This window comes from Nipponia nippon, unplaced genomic scaffold (assembly GCF_047370975.1).
Source record: "Nipponia nippon isolate SJK-2023a ecotype South Korea unplaced genomic scaffold, ASM4737097v1 scaffold_3, whole genome shotgun sequence".
NCBI classification, from domain to species: Eukaryota; Metazoa; Chordata; class Aves; order Pelecaniformes; family Threskiornithidae; genus Nipponia; species Nipponia nippon.
This window is the reverse complement of record NW_028262347.1, coordinates 25,136,107-25,156,436: the sequence shown is the minus strand read 5'-3', so window position 1 is coordinate 25,156,436 and position 20,330 is coordinate 25,136,107. Positions and strand designations below refer to the sequence as shown.

The 20,330-nt window shown below is 37.8% G+C and overlaps 1 protein-coding gene across 6 annotated transcripts; it reads left to right on the top strand.

Moving 5' to 3' along the window:
- Positions 1-955: 955 nt before the first annotated feature.
- ASB15 (ankyrin repeat and SOCS box containing 15) lies at positions 956-16,486 on the top strand. Of its 6 annotated transcripts, XM_087765809.1 has the most exons (11): positions 2,246-2,318; positions 2,871-3,120; positions 7,384-7,512; positions 8,840-8,892; positions 8,990-9,121; positions 9,544-9,702; positions 11,285-11,530; positions 12,233-12,404; positions 12,784-13,354; positions 13,927-14,080; positions 15,559-16,486. In XM_087765809.1, exons 3-11 carry the CDS (start codon positions 7,397-7,399, stop codon positions 15,729-15,731), a joined length of 1,776 nt encoding a protein of 591 aa, XP_087621935.1. In that variant the 5' UTR covers positions 2,246-2,318; positions 2,871-3,120; positions 7,384-7,396; the 3' UTR covers positions 15,732-16,486. The 6 variants fall into 6 exon arrangements, with proteins under 6 accessions (XP_087621936.1, XP_087621937.1, XP_009462397.1 ...); XM_087765810.1 differs by lacking the exons at positions 2,246-2,318; positions 2,871-3,120 and adding an exon at positions 956-1,158; XM_087765811.1 differs by lacking the exons at positions 2,246-2,318; positions 2,871-3,120 and adding an exon at positions 956-1,158 and having other exon boundaries at positions 7,371-7,512.
- Positions 16,487-20,330: the final 3,844 nt, after the last annotated feature.

Genomic DNA, 20,330 nt, shown 5'->3' with positions numbered 1-20,330 from the left:
ACAAATTTTTCTTTATAATTCCTTTGGCGTGCTCTTGGGCTGCTCTTGCATAACTGGTAAGCAAACCCAACAAACCGAGTTTCAGAATATTGTAGAGTTGTCACTGAAAGCCAGTCTTTTAATAAGACTACTAAATGCACTATCTCCATGCCATAACTAAAGCAAAGTGATTAATACAGTTTATATTAGAACTCAGGGTTTTTGCTTCTCCACTCCCGAGTGTTCTTTGAGATAGCAGCAGAGAGACCTGGGCTTTCTTTCCAAGGCATTGAGAATCTCTCTTTCCTATCAAAATGACATTCTTTAAGAATTTCAGCCTTTTTTACTGGATCATGCCTGTATTTTTCCCTTCTCTGTGATGGCCCAACCAGATGATCTATCTCCTGATTACACTAACAGACCACAGCACAAATTGTTCTGTGCCTGGCGATCTTCTTTAGCCAAATTAACTCAGTTAGCGTCATTAAAACACTAGTTCTCACCATCTGTTCAGACAAACCAAGAATGTAGGTGTCCTTGCCACATCCTAGTACAAAGAGTAAAAAACAGTAGCCCATGTTGATGAGACAGTTCATGAAATCAATCCAGAAGTGATACAGTAGGAAGTTCCCTAAATTGCCAAACTCTTGTTTCAATACATACTTTAAAATTTAACAACTCTAAGACCTAAGAAGTAGTGTCAGAATACATACAATAATTACCTATTTTTGAAAACAAACAAAAAAAAAACCCCAAACCACCCACATAGCATTTCACAGTTTATTATCTGTTTAACACTGGGGAGTCGGTTAGGAGTATTATCCTGTGTGTTAATATACAGTGCGTAGGCACCCTAAGAGGGCCTTGCTATAGCTGTGACCTCTCTTCCCTTTTTTGTCTCACCAATGAATTTATCTCGCTGTGAAGTCTTGCAAATTGCCGTATGATTTGGTATCTGGACAAGAGCCTTATTTATTCTCGCTTTACATGCATGGAACATAATTGACTGATGGATTTATAACTAGTAACTGTGTAAGATCAGAATCAGACACTGTTTACATAGCAATGCAAAATAGTATTAAAAAGATCTGAAAAGCAAAGCAATACCGTGCTTGTAATATGGATATGTACTAGTTCTGATAATATCCTGGTTGTGTAAAGGAAATGAAAGAACTCAAGGTAAGCAATTAAAACATTTGTGTTCTTTATATATATTATAAATATATATTTTAGATATTATATAAGAATATATTTCTGTTCTTATCAGGTCTTAGCCAACAGTAGGGCAGGATCTCAGCCCTGTTTGTCTGCTTTTGTTGTACTTGTTTTTTTTTTGGAGGCTCGCCACACTTTCTTAGGTCGCACTGGCAAAAAAAGTTGCAATGAATATTATCATCATCATTAAATGGTTTTCTTGATCTTGTGTCCAAAGATGAGATGCATGTAGTGCCTTAGTTAAGCTTACAATTTTATGGTTCTATAAATGCAAGTGAATCATGGGGCACGGGAGAGTTCACAGTGTACAATTTCATTTCATCAGAACAATTAAAGATAAGTTGGAAGTTTGTTGTTTCAGTTTGTTATGTTCCCTTTTTGTCTGTTCATTTTGGTAACTGATAGTAACCGACTGGTTAAAACCAAAAGAAGACAGAAGTATTGCATCAGTGATATGTATGTCTAGCCAGAGCGGAAAAAAAAATCCAGCTTCTTTTTCATCCCATGTTTGTGATTTAACTTACCGGGTACTACTATTCTTGATGTTTCTCTTCGGTTATTCTGCTTTTGCATCCCTGCTGTCTGTGGTGCCATGCCTCCTGCTTCTTTGTCCAATTTCAAGTTATTAAATCTAGTAAAATAAATACTATAATCTGTGTCATTGAATCTGTAAAGCTTTGCATCGTATCAGCCTCAGAGAGATTCGTGTTTGGTGATGTAATATGGTGGGGTCTACAACTAGTTAAAAGCTAGATGTTCTCAGATTTGTTTTAATTTATGTAAATATGTTACCAGATTTTGTTAATGTAGCCCTTGAGACTAAGTTGGCAAGTAATTTATTTTCTTAATGAGAGTTGTTGAACCAATGAGGGCACAGATAATCTTATTATACCATCCAGACCTCGTGTTACATTTGACAGGATTTTAGAGAAGTCATGTGTAATACTTTCCTGTGGGTCGAGTCTGCTTATGTTACAGTTGTACAAGGTCAGACCTTAATTTATCTAGCAACTGCGTATTTAATTTTAGAAGTATCACAGGACACATCAGCTTGCAGGGCACCGTTCCTGGCTGTTCAAAATGCAGGCCCCAGAGTAACAGTGGCAAGATAATGGGTTGAAAAGGTGAGAATATATGGTATGCTCGCCAGTTAGACTAACAGAGAAATAGTTTAAAACTGTATTTAATAGACTGATTCCAAATTTAGACTGCTATTAATTATTTTATTGCTATGAATAACCTCTTTGCATGCCTAAGGGCCTTCTATTTATAGAGAGCAAAGCTGGGATTGTCTAGTTTATTTTAAGGATGAGAAATTAGAATAACATTAACACTCACATAACTTTATACCTATGTGTTTAAAAGTGATGAATGCTTGATACACTTCTTTCCAAGGAAAGCTGCAACTTCCATGATTAGCAAGTAGTTCAGATTTTTTTCAATGAAAAAACAGTAACTTAATTTAAGAGGGCAAAACTTTTTCCTTTTTTAAGAAAAAAAGCAAGAAGTAATATCTAGTTTTTCAGGCAAAAATGGAAAAGATACCAGAAAAATATCAGACTACTCGAAATGTTGTTTAAGGTAAATGGTCTTGGTAATGCAAAAAGTAGAACTTGTTTTTGCAATTGTTTCTAGTGATCTAGTGCCTCAATCTGATAATTGCGAAACTTCCATAGGTGAAAGGAAGATTTTGCTGCTGAGCTTTTTAGCCTTTTCATTGCCACATCACGTAATGTAGCAGGGATGTCTCCGCTGCTGCTCAGTGTACCAGCCATGCCGTTATATTCCACTGTGATCCTAGTGGAACATCCACGCTTCAGTCGGACCTTGTCACCTCAGCACAGTGTATTACCAGCAGTGATATAGCAAATCAGGCTCTCGAAGCATGTATAGACCCCTGGCAATGTGTCCAGCACTTGTGCTATGGTGAGCTGTTTGCCTTATACTTACTCTACCACATCACAGTCACTTGCTACCTTACTAACTTGCTCATTTTATAATATATTACTAATTTTTGTGGGATAAGCTAATTTGAAAACAGTACACAAAACAATTCTGAAACACTGCTTATCTGAGACCTTTCTGGTTAAATCTGTGTTCAAGCACAGCTTTATGCTGCCTGTGGCATAATCAGTCTGGGGAATACAGGTAAGAAGGAGATAGCTGACCAAATGGGTATGGAAGTTACATGACCAGAGAAAAGAAAACAAGTTTCTGTGATGACATTGAAACTGATTTCTTCCTCTATCCTTTGGAGAGAAAGGGGAAGTAGAAAGGCAATACATTTTTTTCTGAAAATAAAAGGAGTTTCTTACTAAATGACTATCCTGCAAGATGCTCTGTGCTCTTAACTCTTCTTGGAATCAGTGACATTGGAGGGTATTGATGGCCTCACAGGACTAAACTGTATGTGAACATCTTGATAAAGATACTGTAATATACAAAACAGCCTTCTTTCAGAGAGTTTGCAACGTGAGGGTCTAATCTAAGGCCTATAAAAGTCTTCAGGAGTCTTTTTGGTTCAGGCTCTAGGGTAAGTATAATATGATGGGCTGTAGTACAGTAATTTTCACTCTCGGTTCTTCTCAGGACAGCAACTTCAATAGGGCTTGTAGGGCATGAGGGTCCATCCATGCAGATCTGATAGGGTGAGCATGATTCATAAAAAAGATGCTTCAAAAACTTCAACAATTGCATGAAGTCTTCAAATGGAGGATTTTCAAAACATAAGGAAAGGTGGGAAGAAATGCAGGGTAGCTTCTGTTTGCCTTTAAGCTGCTGTGGGGGAAACAACAGATTATGAATGTTACACATTTTTCCTTAATAAATTATCTTACGTAAATGAACTGTTTAGTCTCATTAGGAGCTCCTCCCATCTGCCAGTAAAGTGTTAATTTATTCTAAAAGGTACTTTTCTTTTAGCTGATGGCAGGAACAGATCGTAGATATCTTTATTGAGATGGACTTCTAAACCTGCTAGTCCAAGAGAGGTTTTATCTCTGCTGTCTAAAAGGTTTGTCAGTCTTCAGAACAGTGTATGTTTGTGGGTTAAATGACGGAAGCTTTAAGGTGCCATCAAAATTAGAAAAGTGTTTATGAAAATGGGAAGATAAATGCACCTTAACTCAGTATTCTCCTGCCTGTCAACCAAGTGCCAGCAAGTATGAGGAAGAGAGGCTCGGTTTCATGGCCTTATTCCTGATGAGAAGAACTTTACATTCTGGTTAATAAGAAACTTGTGGCAGCATTTAGAAAAAAATATGGTCACCTGCTTTGTTTTGTTTAGCTTTTTGACGTTTCTATGGTTTGTATTACACCTTGGAAGTTTGTCGTGGGATATCTTCCTTTCTGCATAAAGCAAATGATATTTAAAAAAAACCCACTTCTTATTAATTTGTTTTTGCTGCAGCAAACTTGATAGGCTTTCATAAGCTTGTTTTGATCATAAGAGTTTCAGAACGTCATTACCATTGTTTTTTAGAATTACGGAGAAGTTTGTGTTGTCCATTGTCCAACAGGATGTCAGTCAGTCAGTGTTCTCGGTTGTTTCAGACATCCTTTTTTGCATGAGAAGGTCTACCTAAACAGTATGCCAAAACATAACTTCCAGAACTTCTGAGCATTAATACGATGTGCAGTAGATTTAACATTAGGTAGTATCTGAAAGATTTTGGTACGTGTGTCTGCGTGTGCTGACCAGTTCATCAGTCTAGCTTGTGTGTGAAATCTGATTTTGGACTGTTATGGTGAAGCCTTGATTAGAGACACAAAAGGAAGGAACAGAGAACCCTTGAGAAAAGCAGTCTGTTATGAAAAGCATAAAGGTCTATTCTTCTAAGCCAAAAAAGAAAATGTGTCCATGAAATTTTTTTTAACTGTTTGTGGAAGTTTTTTTGCCATCAGAGGTGGCAGTCACGACCAAACTTGTGTATTTTTTCCTTCAAAGAAAATGGGACTGAAGTGGGGATTTTTTCCACTTTCCTTCAGGTTGTCTGTCCTTGCAGATAAAAACCTGGGCCATGGTTCCGGTACCTATTGAAAGAGGTGGGAATCTGAATCCAAGAGACCTTTAGCTTCTGAGTCAATCTGACTCTAAGCCCTTACTAATTTAATTTTGTTTTGCAAGCTTTATCATAACATACTAAGTTGTAAAGTATTTGTGGATGGGATTAGAATATTGGCTATGGTACTTTGATTGACTTATTTACTGGAACAATGCAGAAATTAGTCTAAAAAGAAATCTGGTTAGCACTGTCCTTTGAAGATCATTTTCAGAAAATGGCCTCCAAATAATTTCTACAATATTCCTTCTCTATTTGCAAAATGACTAGGACACCCCACGATGATCGTTCTGTGAGAAACATAAAACAGATGCTTCATATAATTCGTATAATTGTTTAATATTTGTGCAACAGTGTGACAATGACAAAAGTTCTCTGTGGTAGATACAGTAAATTGCTGCATAAACTGTGGGAGTAGTAGTTTAGTTGTTTCAAAGAAAAAAAAATTCAACATCTTGTGTCCACAGTCTGATTAAAGGCCAAACATGTTAGACTACTAAGATTGAATCAAAGAGAGAAATTCTGGCAAAACCCAAAGCTCACCTGTAAAAAGTTAGGTAGGTAGAGTTATGCATATATTAACTTAAGATTTTATTCTGTATATAACTTTTACAATAGATAAATATCACATTTTGCACTTCAAGAACCTGCAGGAAGATGGTGTAAAAAGCAACATTCCTGACCTTCCAATTATAATTTACTAGCAAGGCATTTGGTTTATGTGATATCCTAGCAAAAAGCGTAGTGAACAGAAGCCACAGCTAAAGGTGGTGATATAAGCAGACTGAATTTAAGCTGGTGACTATAGTTAAAAGGTTTGACATACTCCATTGCTGATCCACTGAGCCTTCCAACTACTCTCACACCTTGAAAGGAGTAACTGGCACAGCTTGACCATCACCCGGGCTTGTGTACCGAACTCCCGCGAAAGTCCATTAAACTTCATGACTGCAGAAGCAGCACAGAGACTCAAAGTCTTTAGTCTGCTTTGATAGACCATGCCTTGGCAGTGTAAAAGTAAAGCAAGATTTGCAAGTGCTTTGGTTCTTTTTTTTTAATATATTAATGATGACTAAAAGTGATAATTAATGACGCAGGACCATCGTAATGTTTTGTTGTACAACTACCTATCCATGAAGTCCAAAATCTTATACATTATTGTATTAACATAAAATAGGTTTTGCATTTGGTATCATCTCTCTCAAATCCCTTATTTATCCCAGCCATCCATGCTGGATTCAGTTCCAGGAGAGGAGGGGTGAATACAGGTTACAGCTGAAAACTTTTCTAGTAACGTTTTTTTTTAATTCAGAACTGAATGACATGTCGCTGCCTAAACTGTAGTGACATGCCATGGGATTTCTTATGCTCAAATCCTGTGTCCAAACAGCACTAGTTGGTGGCCCCATCCTATATCTGCTCCCAGTGCAACACTGGGTGAAGGAAGTGGGGAGAAAAAGCTCTTTCCTCATGCAAAAGAGTCAAGTTAGTGCATAGCTTCTCTAAAACAATTTGATGTTTGTTTAAATCCTGAATAAGTCCATTGTGTGATCACCCTTAGAAGTGGTCATGTGTTTCATTATGAACTGCAGACCCTCTCTGTAAATAATTCTCAAATAATTTGAGTGTTTTTCTTTTTTGTCTCTATAATTTTTAAATGTGTATGTGTTTGCGTTTACATTCATGAATTCCTTGTGAATGCCTGTGTTTGATTAGGAATCATTCATGAGGCAATAACTTTGTTTACTGTTAATTATTCATGCTTGTATGGAAATCATACATTCACTGACTTGATGATCACGGCCTTCTAAAGAGGAAAAGTCTCTTTTTATGGTTCACAAATTGTCCAGTATTTGTCTGTAGATGACAAATGTAGTGTTTGAACAATAAAAAGAACTTTTTCTAAATGGCATGTCTAGTAGTAAATGTTTCCAGGGTTGTTTTCTTTTCTAACATCATTTTTAAACAGGAATTTAATAATTTTAAAATAGGAATAAACTGACCAAAACATATTAAATTAAAAGAAATTGATGGAAATACCTGATTTTATTATAAAAAACATGTTAATCAGGATATGATCCTTTGCAGTATATTTTTGTGTGTATTTCAAAATAGCTCATCATTATAGCTCACCGTAAAAAATGATGGATGAAAGAGAAGATTTGGTTGAAGATCTCCTCACTGAGTATGCCGTACAGCTTAGCATTCAAGAATCAAATGGGGCCAAACCACCAGTGTCTTCCAGCTATAATGACAGGTACTGTCAATTCAGTATGTGTTAGAGATTATGCCATATTTTAAGTGTTTTGAGACATCAATATTTAGAGCCTTATATCATGCTTAAAACGGTTCTTATTTGACTATTATGCCTCTTTCTCAGTGAAGCACTGTCTGAAGCAATGATTGAAAAGAGTAAACAAAATAGAAATGTTGATTTTGTTTTTCTCAAACATTTCTAAACCCTCAAATTTGAAGGCAATAAATTTGGATTTGTTAGTAATCTGTCTGCTCTGTACTGTAACAGTGTCCCACTCTTTCCCTGCACACTCAGATACACAAGTGTACGAGAAAAATCCAAACCAGAACAACAATGACAAAAAACCCACAGGGGTGTTCCAGCAAGGGTTCATACGTGACATTAATGTTATGGTTAAGAGTGGTTCCCATGATTAGGAAATGTAGGGCTCCGCTGAGCTATGTGAGGTGATGAGAGCTTAGGGAGATGAGATTCATTTGGCTAAACTAATACTTCCCTTAGCTTTTCAGGCCATTTACCTTCTTATGAAAAGTGTATGTGTGAAACAAAGCTAAACTTTGTCTTAATAGTAAATTCTTCGGCAATAATCCCATAAATACATTTTGTAGATTGCCCTGTCTAAAATGGAAAGATGTAGAACTCTAAGTCTTGGGGGCCTGTTAACCTTTCCTCATTTCCTGTGGGATCTCATGAAGGTTTTTGTCCCCATGGGACTGGAATCTCCCTTTTCACTGAAGACTCTCAGCAGAGCCACTGGGTGCTCTTGTTATTTGGCCATTTTTAAATTTTCTTTTTATTAAATCTGATCTATTTTTTAATATGCTTTTATCACCAAAATATCTTTAGGAACTAGCAGGCACCAGCATTTAACTTACATCTCATGGAGGTTTAAATGCTATTGTTAAAAACATTACAACTCTTTTTCAGGAAAAATGGTATCATTGATATCATCTTCTTCATTAGTGAATATTGACATTCTGACGCCATCACATTCTCATTCACTGTCTAAGGTTTCTGAATCTGAAGGGCTTATTTCTGTAGTGTGGGGCAAATACAGCTTTTTAGTCCACATCAGAATTCTTTACTAAATTAGGAGATTTATCAGGTCAGCCTGCAGCAGAAATTGCACCTAACTCAAGAACTTTGGGTACTCTGAAGGTCCACAATACAGGCATAACTTAGGAGGTCACAAGGCTCATCAAGATTGTAGTTGATGTATTCAAAGGGAAGTTGGCTCAGATGAGAACTTAATGGAAAATATTGAATAAATAATATAATGCATCTACTTTTTGTTTATATTTTCTATTTTCTGCTCTTTTTTGGATAGTTTTGTACCACCTAGTGAGGAAAATAGGAAAATTGTAACATCCATAAAGCAAGGTAAAAATCCTAAAATAAAATAGTCCCTTTGCAAAACTGGGCTTCCCTTATATTATTTTTCCAACTGCATCTTATTTATCTGTTGGATTTTTTTAAGGTCAAGTATTTGGGCTCCAAGAACTTGTGAAACAGAAATATGCTTTGGATGAAGCTGATGAAAGAGGGTGGTTTCCATTGCATGAGGCTGCAGCTCAGCCAATTCAGCAAATACTTGAAATCATTTTAGATGGTGAGTAAGGTAAAAATATCCCACAAGATAAGGGGATCAGCAAAGAAATGTAGAACAATAAGCAGTCATCCACAACAACAGGCTAGAACTGTTTACTAAAAAAAAGTATCATCAAATCCTTCATGGAGTATATTGCTTGTGTTGTATAAATATTCAGGCAAATTTTCTTTTTGGGACAGTTGTATCAATTTACCAGCAAAGAACTTGGATGGTTTTTAACATTTTGTTCAGAAACCTACAGACAGAGCAAGAATTACTGTTCAGTATTCAGTGTGTTTGGCGGTACTAGTTAGGTTAAGTTAAACATAATTACAAGTAATTTTCATAAAGAGTTAGCATTTAAGGATTTCTGGTATATGTGTATGTGTTAACAGCCTTGTGCTTTAATTTTGCTTTATCTTTTCTCACTTTCTTACCTCTAGCATCTTATAAAACAATGTGGGAATACAAAACGTGTGATGGAGAAACACCGTTAACTTTGGCAGCAAAAGCTGGTTTTGTGGAAAATGTACAAACGTTACTGGAAAAGGGTGTTTGGCCCAATACCACAAATGACAAAGGAGAAACTCCCCTTCTTATTGGTAATTGCCTCCTCTCCCTGGGTTTAAGCAAAGTGAATGGCAGCACTTCCCCTCTGCTAAGTACTCACCCGAATAATCCTGTTGGCTTGTTTGGTTTAGGTGCTGGTCATCTTTTTAGATGAACTTAAATGCCCAGCACTTAGTGAAATGTACCCAACGTCCAGTTCAGTGCTTGTTATGCTTTCGGTGATCACTGAGCTGCCCTTACAGATGCTCCTTGTGCTTTAGGTGATTGCTGAGCTGCTCCTAAGAAAGTGAGACGTATTTTTTTGTTCAAGGCACCTTCTTGGTGTCTTCAGATGTTGTAAAATGTTTACCAACCTGGTCCTATTTGCCCATCTTAAGGTACAAGTATGGTACAAGTATAAGCTGTTGCTTTAACTTGAATGTACTTTTTCTGGAGGTTATTGGAGATTTTTAGTTTTATTGGGTCGTTTCTTCAGAAGTAGGCAGGCATTTTCAATTTCAAAATTTCCCATCTCATTTCCCTCCCCTCTTGCCCTGAAAATAAGCTTCAACTGCATTTCTAAGTAATACCCCAATCTAAAGAAATATTATTCCTTTGGAAGATTTTATGGTATTGATAGACTTAAATGAGCTTTACTATACATGAGTAATTTAGCTATATTAGCTTCTAATTTCTGTCGAATGTCAAAACATCTTAGTCTCAGTGAAATAGAGGATCAGGTGCTTAACACTTAATAGATGATGCTTATGATTTAGTTACCTCTTTTAATTTCAAAGCTCTGGATTAAAGGGCTCTTCAGTAAAAAGGTAAATGCTGAAGAAGTCTCCATCTAGTGGGATGATTTCTGCTTCCAGTTACATTTGGTAATACTCTACTTCAAAGCAATTGTGGATAATTATGAAGACTGTTACTTCTTAAAAACCTTCTTACTTGTATAATGGGACATTCACAAAAGTTAAATTTGCTAACCCTATGACGCTGATCTCTCTCAGCTGCCCCACCAGTCAGTGGAGAGATCTGCTATTCCAAAGGGTAGTTAGAAGTAAAATTAGACTCTTACTCAGGATCACTATTTTATATGTAAATAATTTGCAGGTGTGGTTATCTGTGAAAATTTCAAACCTGGAACCTCAAAAGGGCAGAACATGGCCTTTAAGTATGACAGATGTCAACTGTACTTTGGCTGACAACAGCCACTGAGTACAAACCAGGATTAGAGTTACCAGGTGACAAAGTCACAAGCAGAATTTTCTGGGGACACTGTAATGTTTGCACCTTAGAAGGAAGGACCATATTCAAATATTATGTTATTTTTATTGTTGCTTTTCCTTGCGATACACCTGCTTCTGCTTTCTTGGAATTGAAGTTGTGTTGCTTTTGCCCTCCGTGCTCCAAACTGACATGTTTTCCAGCTTGTGTTGGTCTACCTTGATTTCCCAAGCAGCTGACCAGTAAACTGGATTCCCAGATTTGTAGGACTGGAAATATTTTTAATTTCCTCATATCAGTACACAAGGAAAAGCTTTCTAAACTTATTAGATGTCTTCAACTTTCAAGACAACATACCTGAAAATGTAATTGTATTATTTTCTTCTTTTTTAAAATATCTTCCAGCTGTAAGAAGGGGCTCTTTTGAAATGGTGTCCACTCTGATTAAACACAACTGCAGTATCCACCAACCGTGTGTAAAACGTTGGTCAGCAATGCATGAAGCTGCAAAACAGGGACGCAAAGACATTGTTGCTCTTCTTCTGAAGAATGGTGGAAATGTGAACCTTAAGGATGGATATGGAGTAACACCATTGGGTGTTGCTGCTGAATATGGTCACTGTGAGGTGCTGGAGCATCTTATTCATAAAGGTATGTAGTCAGGTAAAAGGGAAATACACCTCTGCACTGGCATACATCTTCCCTGGTTGCTGAGGTGTTTTAGGGTGATCATGGAAAAGGAAAGAAAGAGTAGTGATGAATGAGAAGATTTGGTTTCTTGGAAGGAAAGGAAGCATCTATGAGTGTTCCTGCTAGACTGGAGTGACGCTTACACATTTCCATAATGCATGTGAGAGGAGTGGCAGAGTTGATACCAATCCATTTCAATCAAGGAGGGACATACTGCTATACATGCCCTTCTTGCCCTTCTTTATTTCTCTTTACTCCACTCCCTCCCCTCCTTTCCTCCCCTCCTTTCCTCCCCTCCTTTCCTCCCCTCCCTCCCTCCCTCCCTCCCTCCCTCCCTCCCTCCCTCCCTCCCTTCCTCCCTTTCTTCCACAGAATTATATTGGTATTAATGAAATTAAGTATTTTTGAAGTATGCCAGAATTTTGAAAATCCTCAGTTCTAACACTTATGGTCAAAGCAGACCCCACTCAGGTGAGCATTTGAACTTGTACAACTCTTGTTTTGCCTTTGAGTTTTAAATTTGCCACAAGAACTATTTCTTGTTTTAGTAAAGTTTTAACTTAAATACATCTGAAAATGAAGAGGAAAGTACTGTGGCCTTGTTTTTCTGATGATCTGCAAATCACTTTGGATATAATTATAAACTCTGTATCCTCCTGCAAGGTGGAGATGTCCAGGCCTCAGCAGATGATGGTGCATCGATACTGTTTGAAGCAGCTGGAGGAGGTAATCCAGACTGCATAGCCCTTCTTTTGGAATACGGAGGAAGTGGCAATGTGCCTAATAAGGCAGGGCTGCTTCCCATACACAAAGCGGCTTATGAGGGGCATTACCTGTGAGTATGAGCTTGGACTTTATGTTTTCTTTAAGATACAATGTGGCACAAAGTCACATTGAAGAAGACTGTGGTAAACTTGCAAATGTATAGATCATTTATATTTCAGAAGTGCCTATGTTACATTAATTTGAATAACTTTTAAGTGTTTTTTACCATAAACAAAGCAAAATGTAAACCATGCTCCTTAGAACTAAGTGAAAACCACTGAAACAACTTAAACACAAGGTCCTATTTGACAGCACTCAAAACTGGTGTTTCTGTGTTCGGATCTTCTTTTGTGAAGTGTCTAGCTGGTAATTTAGCATATATCTGGATGAGGGTCATTTCCTTCACACAGGGAAGTGATGCCTAACTAGTTTTATTCACTGTTTTTTAGGGCCCTGAAGTATCTCATTCCGGTCACATCCCAAAATGCAATCCAGAAAAGTGGGTTAAGCCCTGTTCACTCAGCAGCAGATGGCCAGAATTCTCAGTGTCTGGAGCTCCTCATTGAAAATGGTTTTGATGTCAATACTCTCTTGGCTGAACACATTTCAAATAGTTACGATGATGAAAGGAAAACTGCACTTTATTTTGCTGTTTCTAACAATGACATTCTTTGCACTGAAATATTGCTCAAAGCAGGGGCAAATCCAAACAAGGATCCTTTAAACTGTCTTCTTGTGGCAGTGAGAGCTGGCAACCATGAAATTGTAAGGCTGCTCCTATCTTACGGAGCAAACGTCAATTGCTACTTTATGTTGGTTAATGATACGCATTTCCCCAGTGCCATTCAGTATGCCTTGAATGATGAGGTGATGCTGAGGCTGTTGCTCAATCACGGATATAATGTGGAGATGTGTTTTGACTGTATGCATCAAGATATCTTTGGAAATTCTTTTGTGTGGTCAACTCCAGAGGAAGAGATTCTCCCCGGCTGGACTTCTTCTGTAATAAAGGATAATCCAGTAAATACATAACCTTCCTTCCTTCTCTTCACTTTGCTCTTTTCATTAGTCAGCTTTAAACATTCCAGATTATTGTGCAGAATTAAGATTAACATACTGGCAAAATCCTTTTTTAAAACACCCTAAAAATAAAACAGCCATTTTTCATTTTCTACTCTGAGATAGAAAAAATTAGGTACATAGAGTGGTTTTAGTTTGGGGTTCGTATATTGGAGATTTAGGAAGGATATTTTAAGAAATCATGAAGCAGAATCCTGGAATTTCTGTTCCTATCCTAACCAATAGAGTAGATGTGTTTCCAAAGACAGACGTATTGCTGTTGAACAAACAGTGCCGCAAATTATAGCATTGTTATAATAATTATTGGTCTTCAGGCCTGTCCAGATGAATTAAGGGATCACAAAAGTTAAGCATGGAAGAAAATGGCTTTTAAAGTAACCTACCGAGGCATCAATTTATGACTGTTAAAGGTCATTGCTAATACTTTGTTTAAATTATCTTGTGTGATTCCTTTAAAATGTGTTATTTTCGCATTCCTCTGAAATTATGACTTGATGTGTTTTCCCTTTCAGTTCTGTGACTTTATTGCTGTTCCTTGGTTGAAACATTTAGCAGGACAAGTGGTTCGTGTTTTTATAGATTACATGGATTATGTTCCTCTATGCACAAAAATTAAGTTTGTCTTAGAAACACAGAAAGAATGGACAGAGATACGTCAGATATTGGGTAAATATCTAACTTCCAGTTAATGATGTTATCATTTATTATAGGAGACTTCAATTGCTTATGTCAGGTCACATTCATCCAAAGTGTTTTAGTAGTCCAAATGTGTACTAGTTAAGAACGAGGTTTTGCCTGTCATCCAGTCCTCAGACTGAGATAGATCTTTACCTGTTGCCACTGATCATAAATTAGTTAATCGAACTGGAATATGGCAAACTTTCATTTGGTGAGAATTAATCTCATAAGGAATGTCACTGTTGTGTGGGAAGCCCTTTTAGTTAAGCAAGACCACTGAGGTATTTCTCAAACTCCTTTTTAACCCATGGGACCCCAGTCATTGCACAGCTATGGGATACAGCTTTTTTTATTGAGGAATATTGTTCACACTTCCATCATTCTTTTTGCTCCCTTGATCTCTCAAGTCTATTAATCGTTTAAGGATTATCATAAGAGCATATTTTAGATCCCATTATGTTCAAGGTGGCAGGTGACAATGTGTGCCATCGCAATCGGTGTACCATCATTTCCTAACTCTGATTTACATGATAGTCATCTAGAGTTGCCATTAATAATACTGTAATTGAATAATATTTCTTATGCATGCTTTACTTTTGAAGTTGTACACATTAGCCGTGACCACCCACCATTGGTGGCACCAGAGATAGGTTTCACCCACCTTAACTTAAAAAAATACATTGGGGAATGTATTGAATGTCCTCTTTGCATGAATTAATTTTATTTGACTCTTGATTTTTTTAATTTCAAATAGAATTTGATTTAACATCAGCTGTTAAAATATTTAGGTTTAAAACTGGTACCCTGTATTTAATTTTACTTCAGTATTTTACACTGGCATGCAGAGGAACTCCTTTTTGTTAGTGTCACAGGAACATCCAAATAATTTGGTTACTTATTATTTGGTAACTCTTCACTACTGATATTTCAATTACGGTGAAAGTTTTTGTTATGCTCGGGAAGGCTAAATTAAACTGAGCTCTTTGACTGATGCAAATTCTGATAAGTATTTGTTTAGAAAACTCAGCAGGCCCAGGCATGGTAACGTCTGGTCCTGGTGCCTTATTGATCCAGCAGAAACGGAAGGTGCCATGGCTGGCCTCAACAGGTGCACCTAGGGAAAGAAGAGATCGTTCATCAGTTGCCATTGATTATGCTAAAAAACGTCCTGGTTTAGGTGTTCAGATGGATGCTTTGGAGACAGTGTGCGTATTTCCAAAAGTGAGATAATAATGTTAAGCAGATATCTGACAGAAGAAGTTTGATTAATATCGGCATTGTGTATCATCACAATTCTGAAGTGAAAAGAATGGTATTTTATTCAGAAGTGGCAAAATAATAATGCCCCAAGGTAATAGATTTTGATATTAATTTTATTAGAGCATGTTTTGAGATTGTGAACTGGCTTACAATCATTGTTAATGGCATTGATTTTTCCACCATTTCTCTCTCACTATTATTTTTAGATAATCCTCGCCCATTGAAACATCTGTGTCGCCTGAAAATACGTAAACTCTTGGGGTTAAGGAGACTCCAGAAACTGTCATCCATGAAGAAGTTTCCGCTTCCACCAGTTCTGAAGAACTATATCCTATATAAAGAATATGATTTGTATGGAAAAGGGATACATTTAGAATAGTTTTTAAAAATAACTGCGTACAGTCTGTAATTTGACTCATTTCCCCACTATTTTTTACTAGCTAAAGAGCTGCTTGGTGTTTCATCTCCATTCACAACATTCTGATATTTGTTACTAGTTCTTTTATGGGAACAAATTTTTCTTCAAAACTAGTACGTTAAAGCTCATGTTTTAACACAACATTGTACTATCCAAATATAGGCTAAAATCAGAATAAGGATGCTGTAATAATTACGTAGAACAGTACACTAAATGGGAATTCAGATGAATAAAGGATAAAAGAAGAATTTTCATGATGGACTTCCCAATGAAGATGATAAATACAATTGCTGCTCTCTGTTTGTGGCATTAGTTTATCTGTAAAAGAAAATAAGTGTCAAATTTAGCTTGGCAAAGAAAATTAAACCACTAAATGCATTTCTCTGTCATGTAATTGGCCTGAAATGTAGCACATTTTGTACTTTGAAGATCATGGGCCTATTGTAAAGTTCTCCAAACACTTAGAAGATTCTTTTCAGCTGTTTTTGCAAAGTGTTTGCTCCCAGGTATGACTGCTGTGTGTGCCAGTACTACATGTTTGAAGGCTTGGCAAAATTTGAGGGGCTTTAAGTAGGCTGTTTTAAAGAAAGAGTAGATTTTGATGGACAAACCAACCAGGAAATCGAGCAGCATATCCCCTTGGTTGAGAAATGTTGCAATGTCATAACTTTAATTATGGTTCCTGCAGAGTTTTGGCAGATCACTTCTTGACCAGACTAAACAACGCCCTCAGTCATGCTGTGATGCACTTGGCAGTATGCTTCTGCACGTCTAGAGAAAAACACATCTGATTAAATATTCTTTGAATTATTCGATTAAAAGTGGATTGCACTTACTCCCTTTGCTGTTCTACAATCCCTTCCATCTTGGGGGGAAAAAAAAAAGAAAAAAGAATGCAAACCCCCTAAACTAAGAAAAGATTTCAGTTGATGGATGTCAGGATTACTTAGTGCAGAGTCAGAGTTTAGCTAAACATGCAATTTAAGAGATATGCTAGTTATCACACACAAACACACACTCACGCAAACCAAAGGTCAGCTCAAGCATCCTTCTGCCCTGCTCCCTACACTGGCTCTCCCTGTTCTTCAGAACTTCTCCTTATTTGCCAGATGTCATATATAACTTATTAACACCTCAGCCAGAGATGTAAATTCTACTTCCAAAGGCAGCTATATCAGTCCTTTGTGGGTCTGTCCTTCCTCACAACAGATTTACAGGAGCAAATGGAAAGAGTGAAAATTACTGGTCTGGGACATGTAGAGGGTTGAACAGAAGGCTTAATTGCTGCTTCTGCTCTCACTAGGACTACTATTCATCTGGCTTTCCAAGACCTGTTCTCTGTTTTTTTGCCAGAAATTTTGACCAGGATGAAAAAGAAGAATTTGGTCACTTGTGAAAAATTTCTTAGGTATCCGGCATCTGGGCCAGGCCCGTGACAGGAGGATACCCTGGGTGACTGGTGACTCCAGGCATGGCCTGAGCATAGAGCGCCCAATGAACCCAACGTGGCTGTCTGCAGTCAAGGCTCCGCTGGCCAATACATCCTGGACATACCAGGCTAAATGCATGTATGCTGCGTAACCTATAAACTGGTATTTCAGTGTGGGAATTCCTAAACAGAAATACGGGCTTAATAATAATAAGGCTTAAATAGCAGTAATTTTAATGAATACAGTGACCATAACACAAGAATCTGGGTAGCCACATATCTGATACAGTATACTGCAACCAGCAAAGGAAACATGATCAAATAGGGCTTTAGACAGGAGATTTTAAACCCTTTCTGTGGCTAGAGCCAAATTCCATTAGTAATTTTAGTTCATGGACCAAGGTTTATATTTAGGACTTTATACACGCCTCAGGCAATAGCTACATTGCCTGTGGCATCAAAGCATTCAGCTCTAAGACAGAGCATTGCCCCAAGTGTTTAAAATATCATGAACTAGTCCTTAGAATATCGTTAGGTAAGCTAAAAAGACATATTATTGTGTTTATCTTCTAAACAATACATCTGGGCCCTTTTTGTTGTTTGCTAGCCTGTTATAGAAGGTGGCCTAATCCTGTTTTAAACCTTTTCTGTCCTTCAACATTGAAGACTTTTCCCTGCCCCCCGGATGCTAAAGGAAGTACAACATTATGAGAAAGCATCTTTAATGCTTCCGAGGCATCTGTGAACTGAATGGAGGCAGGAGGGACAAGACTTTGTTTTAAATGGAATATAAGGTGAGATAGACACAGAAAGGGAGCTGTTTACCCCATGTCGTGCTTATGGCACAGGTAGGAAATGAACACAAATCTTTTGACTCCCATGTTTTGCAGCCAGACCATTGAATACTACTTTTATGGAGTTGAGTACATGCTGGTGGTAGCAGGAAATATAACTGGTCCAGGACTGGTGGTTGTGTGAAAAGAGGCAAAGGCAGCAGCCCCAGCTGTAAGAAGAAATTGGTAGGAAAAAGTGACTCCTTTTTTCCCTGCTTGGACTGTGATTGAACCCTTGCAATGCTGGGATTTAATTTTCTCCGCTATTTGGGTGTGACTCATGGGGTGTTCCACCGCAACCCAATTCCATGGCATGTCCACCCCATGGACGATGTTGCCTAGAAGTAATTAAATGCCCTGGCATTGATTCAGGCATGTGCTGGGGTAGGGACTCCTATTGGTTTGGGTAAAATGTTTGAAAGCAGAGGTATCCTTTGGTCTCTGTTTCTCATAAAATCTGACACAAGCAGCTGCACCAGGCTGATGAGCTCTCCAAGGAGCCAGACATTCAACAGTGGTTACGTCAGCCTGTGCAGCACCAGCAAGATGGACTTTGTAGCTGTAAGTGTTTTCATAGCTCGGTGAAGGACCAAACCGTAGCCATGAGTTCTGTATATGACCAGCTATTCCCTGTAGGGACCATAACGTCTTGTGCCTTCCATGAAACTTCCATGCACTGGCTACCATCTAATCTTGGGAGCTGGCATGGGAAATCCTTCTTCCAGGTATCAAGGGGGAAAAATTTTACTGTTTCACTGCAGCAGTCGGTGTTCTGGCTTGGGGTCTTTGTGCCTGAGCTGCCCTTTCTCAGGCTATTGCTGGTCGTACGGGAGTCATGCATGGAAAAACACAGTCACAAAGCCACGGACCCTTTTGTGTCTACCTTGCAGTAGGGCAAAGGGATTTTTTCTGACCCTTACTTGTGGTAGGGAAAGGCTTCTAAAAATTCCAACTGTTATGGTTTGCATGGAGAAAAGTGGCATAAATTCATGAGAACTTATCTCTGTAGAAGAGGTCTCATCTCTTTTGCTTTTCCATCACTCCCTTTAATATGCACCTAATCAACAGTCTCTTGCCCTCTTGCCCTCACCTCTGTGTCTTCTGTGTAGCCAGCTTTGCCTCCCTGGTGTACTCTGCCTGCCAAATCAGTCCTTTTTAAGCCTCTGCCCCCTTTTTTCCTCTGAGCCTTAGGACAGATAGATCTCCACTCATGAAAATGGTATCAAGAAAAATAATTCCAAAGTGATTTTCAGCCTTAACGGCCCTATTCTGGCTTGTTCTCTCCCTGACCTTTCCACTGGAAATTGTTTGTTTAGGCTGCAGTAATTAAAACTGGCACCTTGCAACCCAAGGTGTCTGTCCTTCAGAGGCCTTTTCTGCACCCTACAGGTAATGACCTTCATTCAAAAATACACCGTCTGTCTCCAAATGCATGGAGCAGTCTTCAAAGAAATTCATCCCGATTCTTTACCAGGACGAATGCTGGATAAATCAGAAAGAAGTACATGGGTAAGTAAGTGCACCAAATTACTGTATAAATATTTAACGTATATATTGCAATGGGAAGCATTTTCTCTCTGAAATGCTCCCTTAACTGTCGCTCACACCAGCAAAAGAGGTACTTAGATCAGGAGAAATATTCCCTGAGGAACCTGTGTTTCATGGTTCTCCTGAAAAGCTGTAAAAATGTATTAGTAAATTGTTAGTAGTCATAAGACTGATATAACAGTGTAGCTCTGGTGACATGTACAAGGTATTTACATTTAATTTTCAAAATTCACATTTTCAGTAGAAATCTCTACATTTTATCAGGCAAAACCATTGCCTTTTGTCTGCATATTATGCGCACAGTAGATATGGTGTCCAGAATTCCCATCATCATTAATATGGACTATTTAAAAAATAGACATAAAGAAAGACAATAGAGAATTTACTTAGTACTGCTGCTTGGATTTAATTCCCTATGAATTACATCACTTGTTTATATTGCTGGGATCTCCTTTTTAAAAAAAATCTTCATAAACTCACACTGTTAAAAAAAGTGACAAAACCCAGGGAAATGCTAAATATAGAAGTAAGTACCTGTATTGCTCTCTGTGTATAAAGAAATAGAGCAAATTTTTTATCTGAATGGCAAACTGTAGGTTTGGGAGAACCATCTGGGACTAAGGCATTCAACAAAGGATTAAGTCCATGCACTTTTTATAATCACTTATAATTTAATAACTACCTGACCTGGACATGCAACTATGGTATATTTGCAAATACCACCACAAATAATATAATGCTTACATTGGC

What these genes read in the sequence shown, in the direction of transcription:
- ASB15 (XM_087765810.1), top strand. Translation starts at nt 7,397, where the DNA reads ATGATGGATGAAAGAGAAGATTTGGTTGAAGATCTCCTCACTGAGTAT. An exon ending in AGAAACTCCCCTTCTTATTG is followed by an intron (nt 9,703 to 11,284) that starts GTAATTGCCTCC and finishes AATATCTTCCAG; the next exon opens with CTGTAAGAAGGGGCTCTTTT. An exon ending in CTGTAATAAAGGATAATCCA is followed by an intron (nt 13,355 to 13,926) that starts GTAAATACATAA and finishes TTTCCCTTTCAG; the next exon opens with TTCTGTGACTTTATTGCTGT.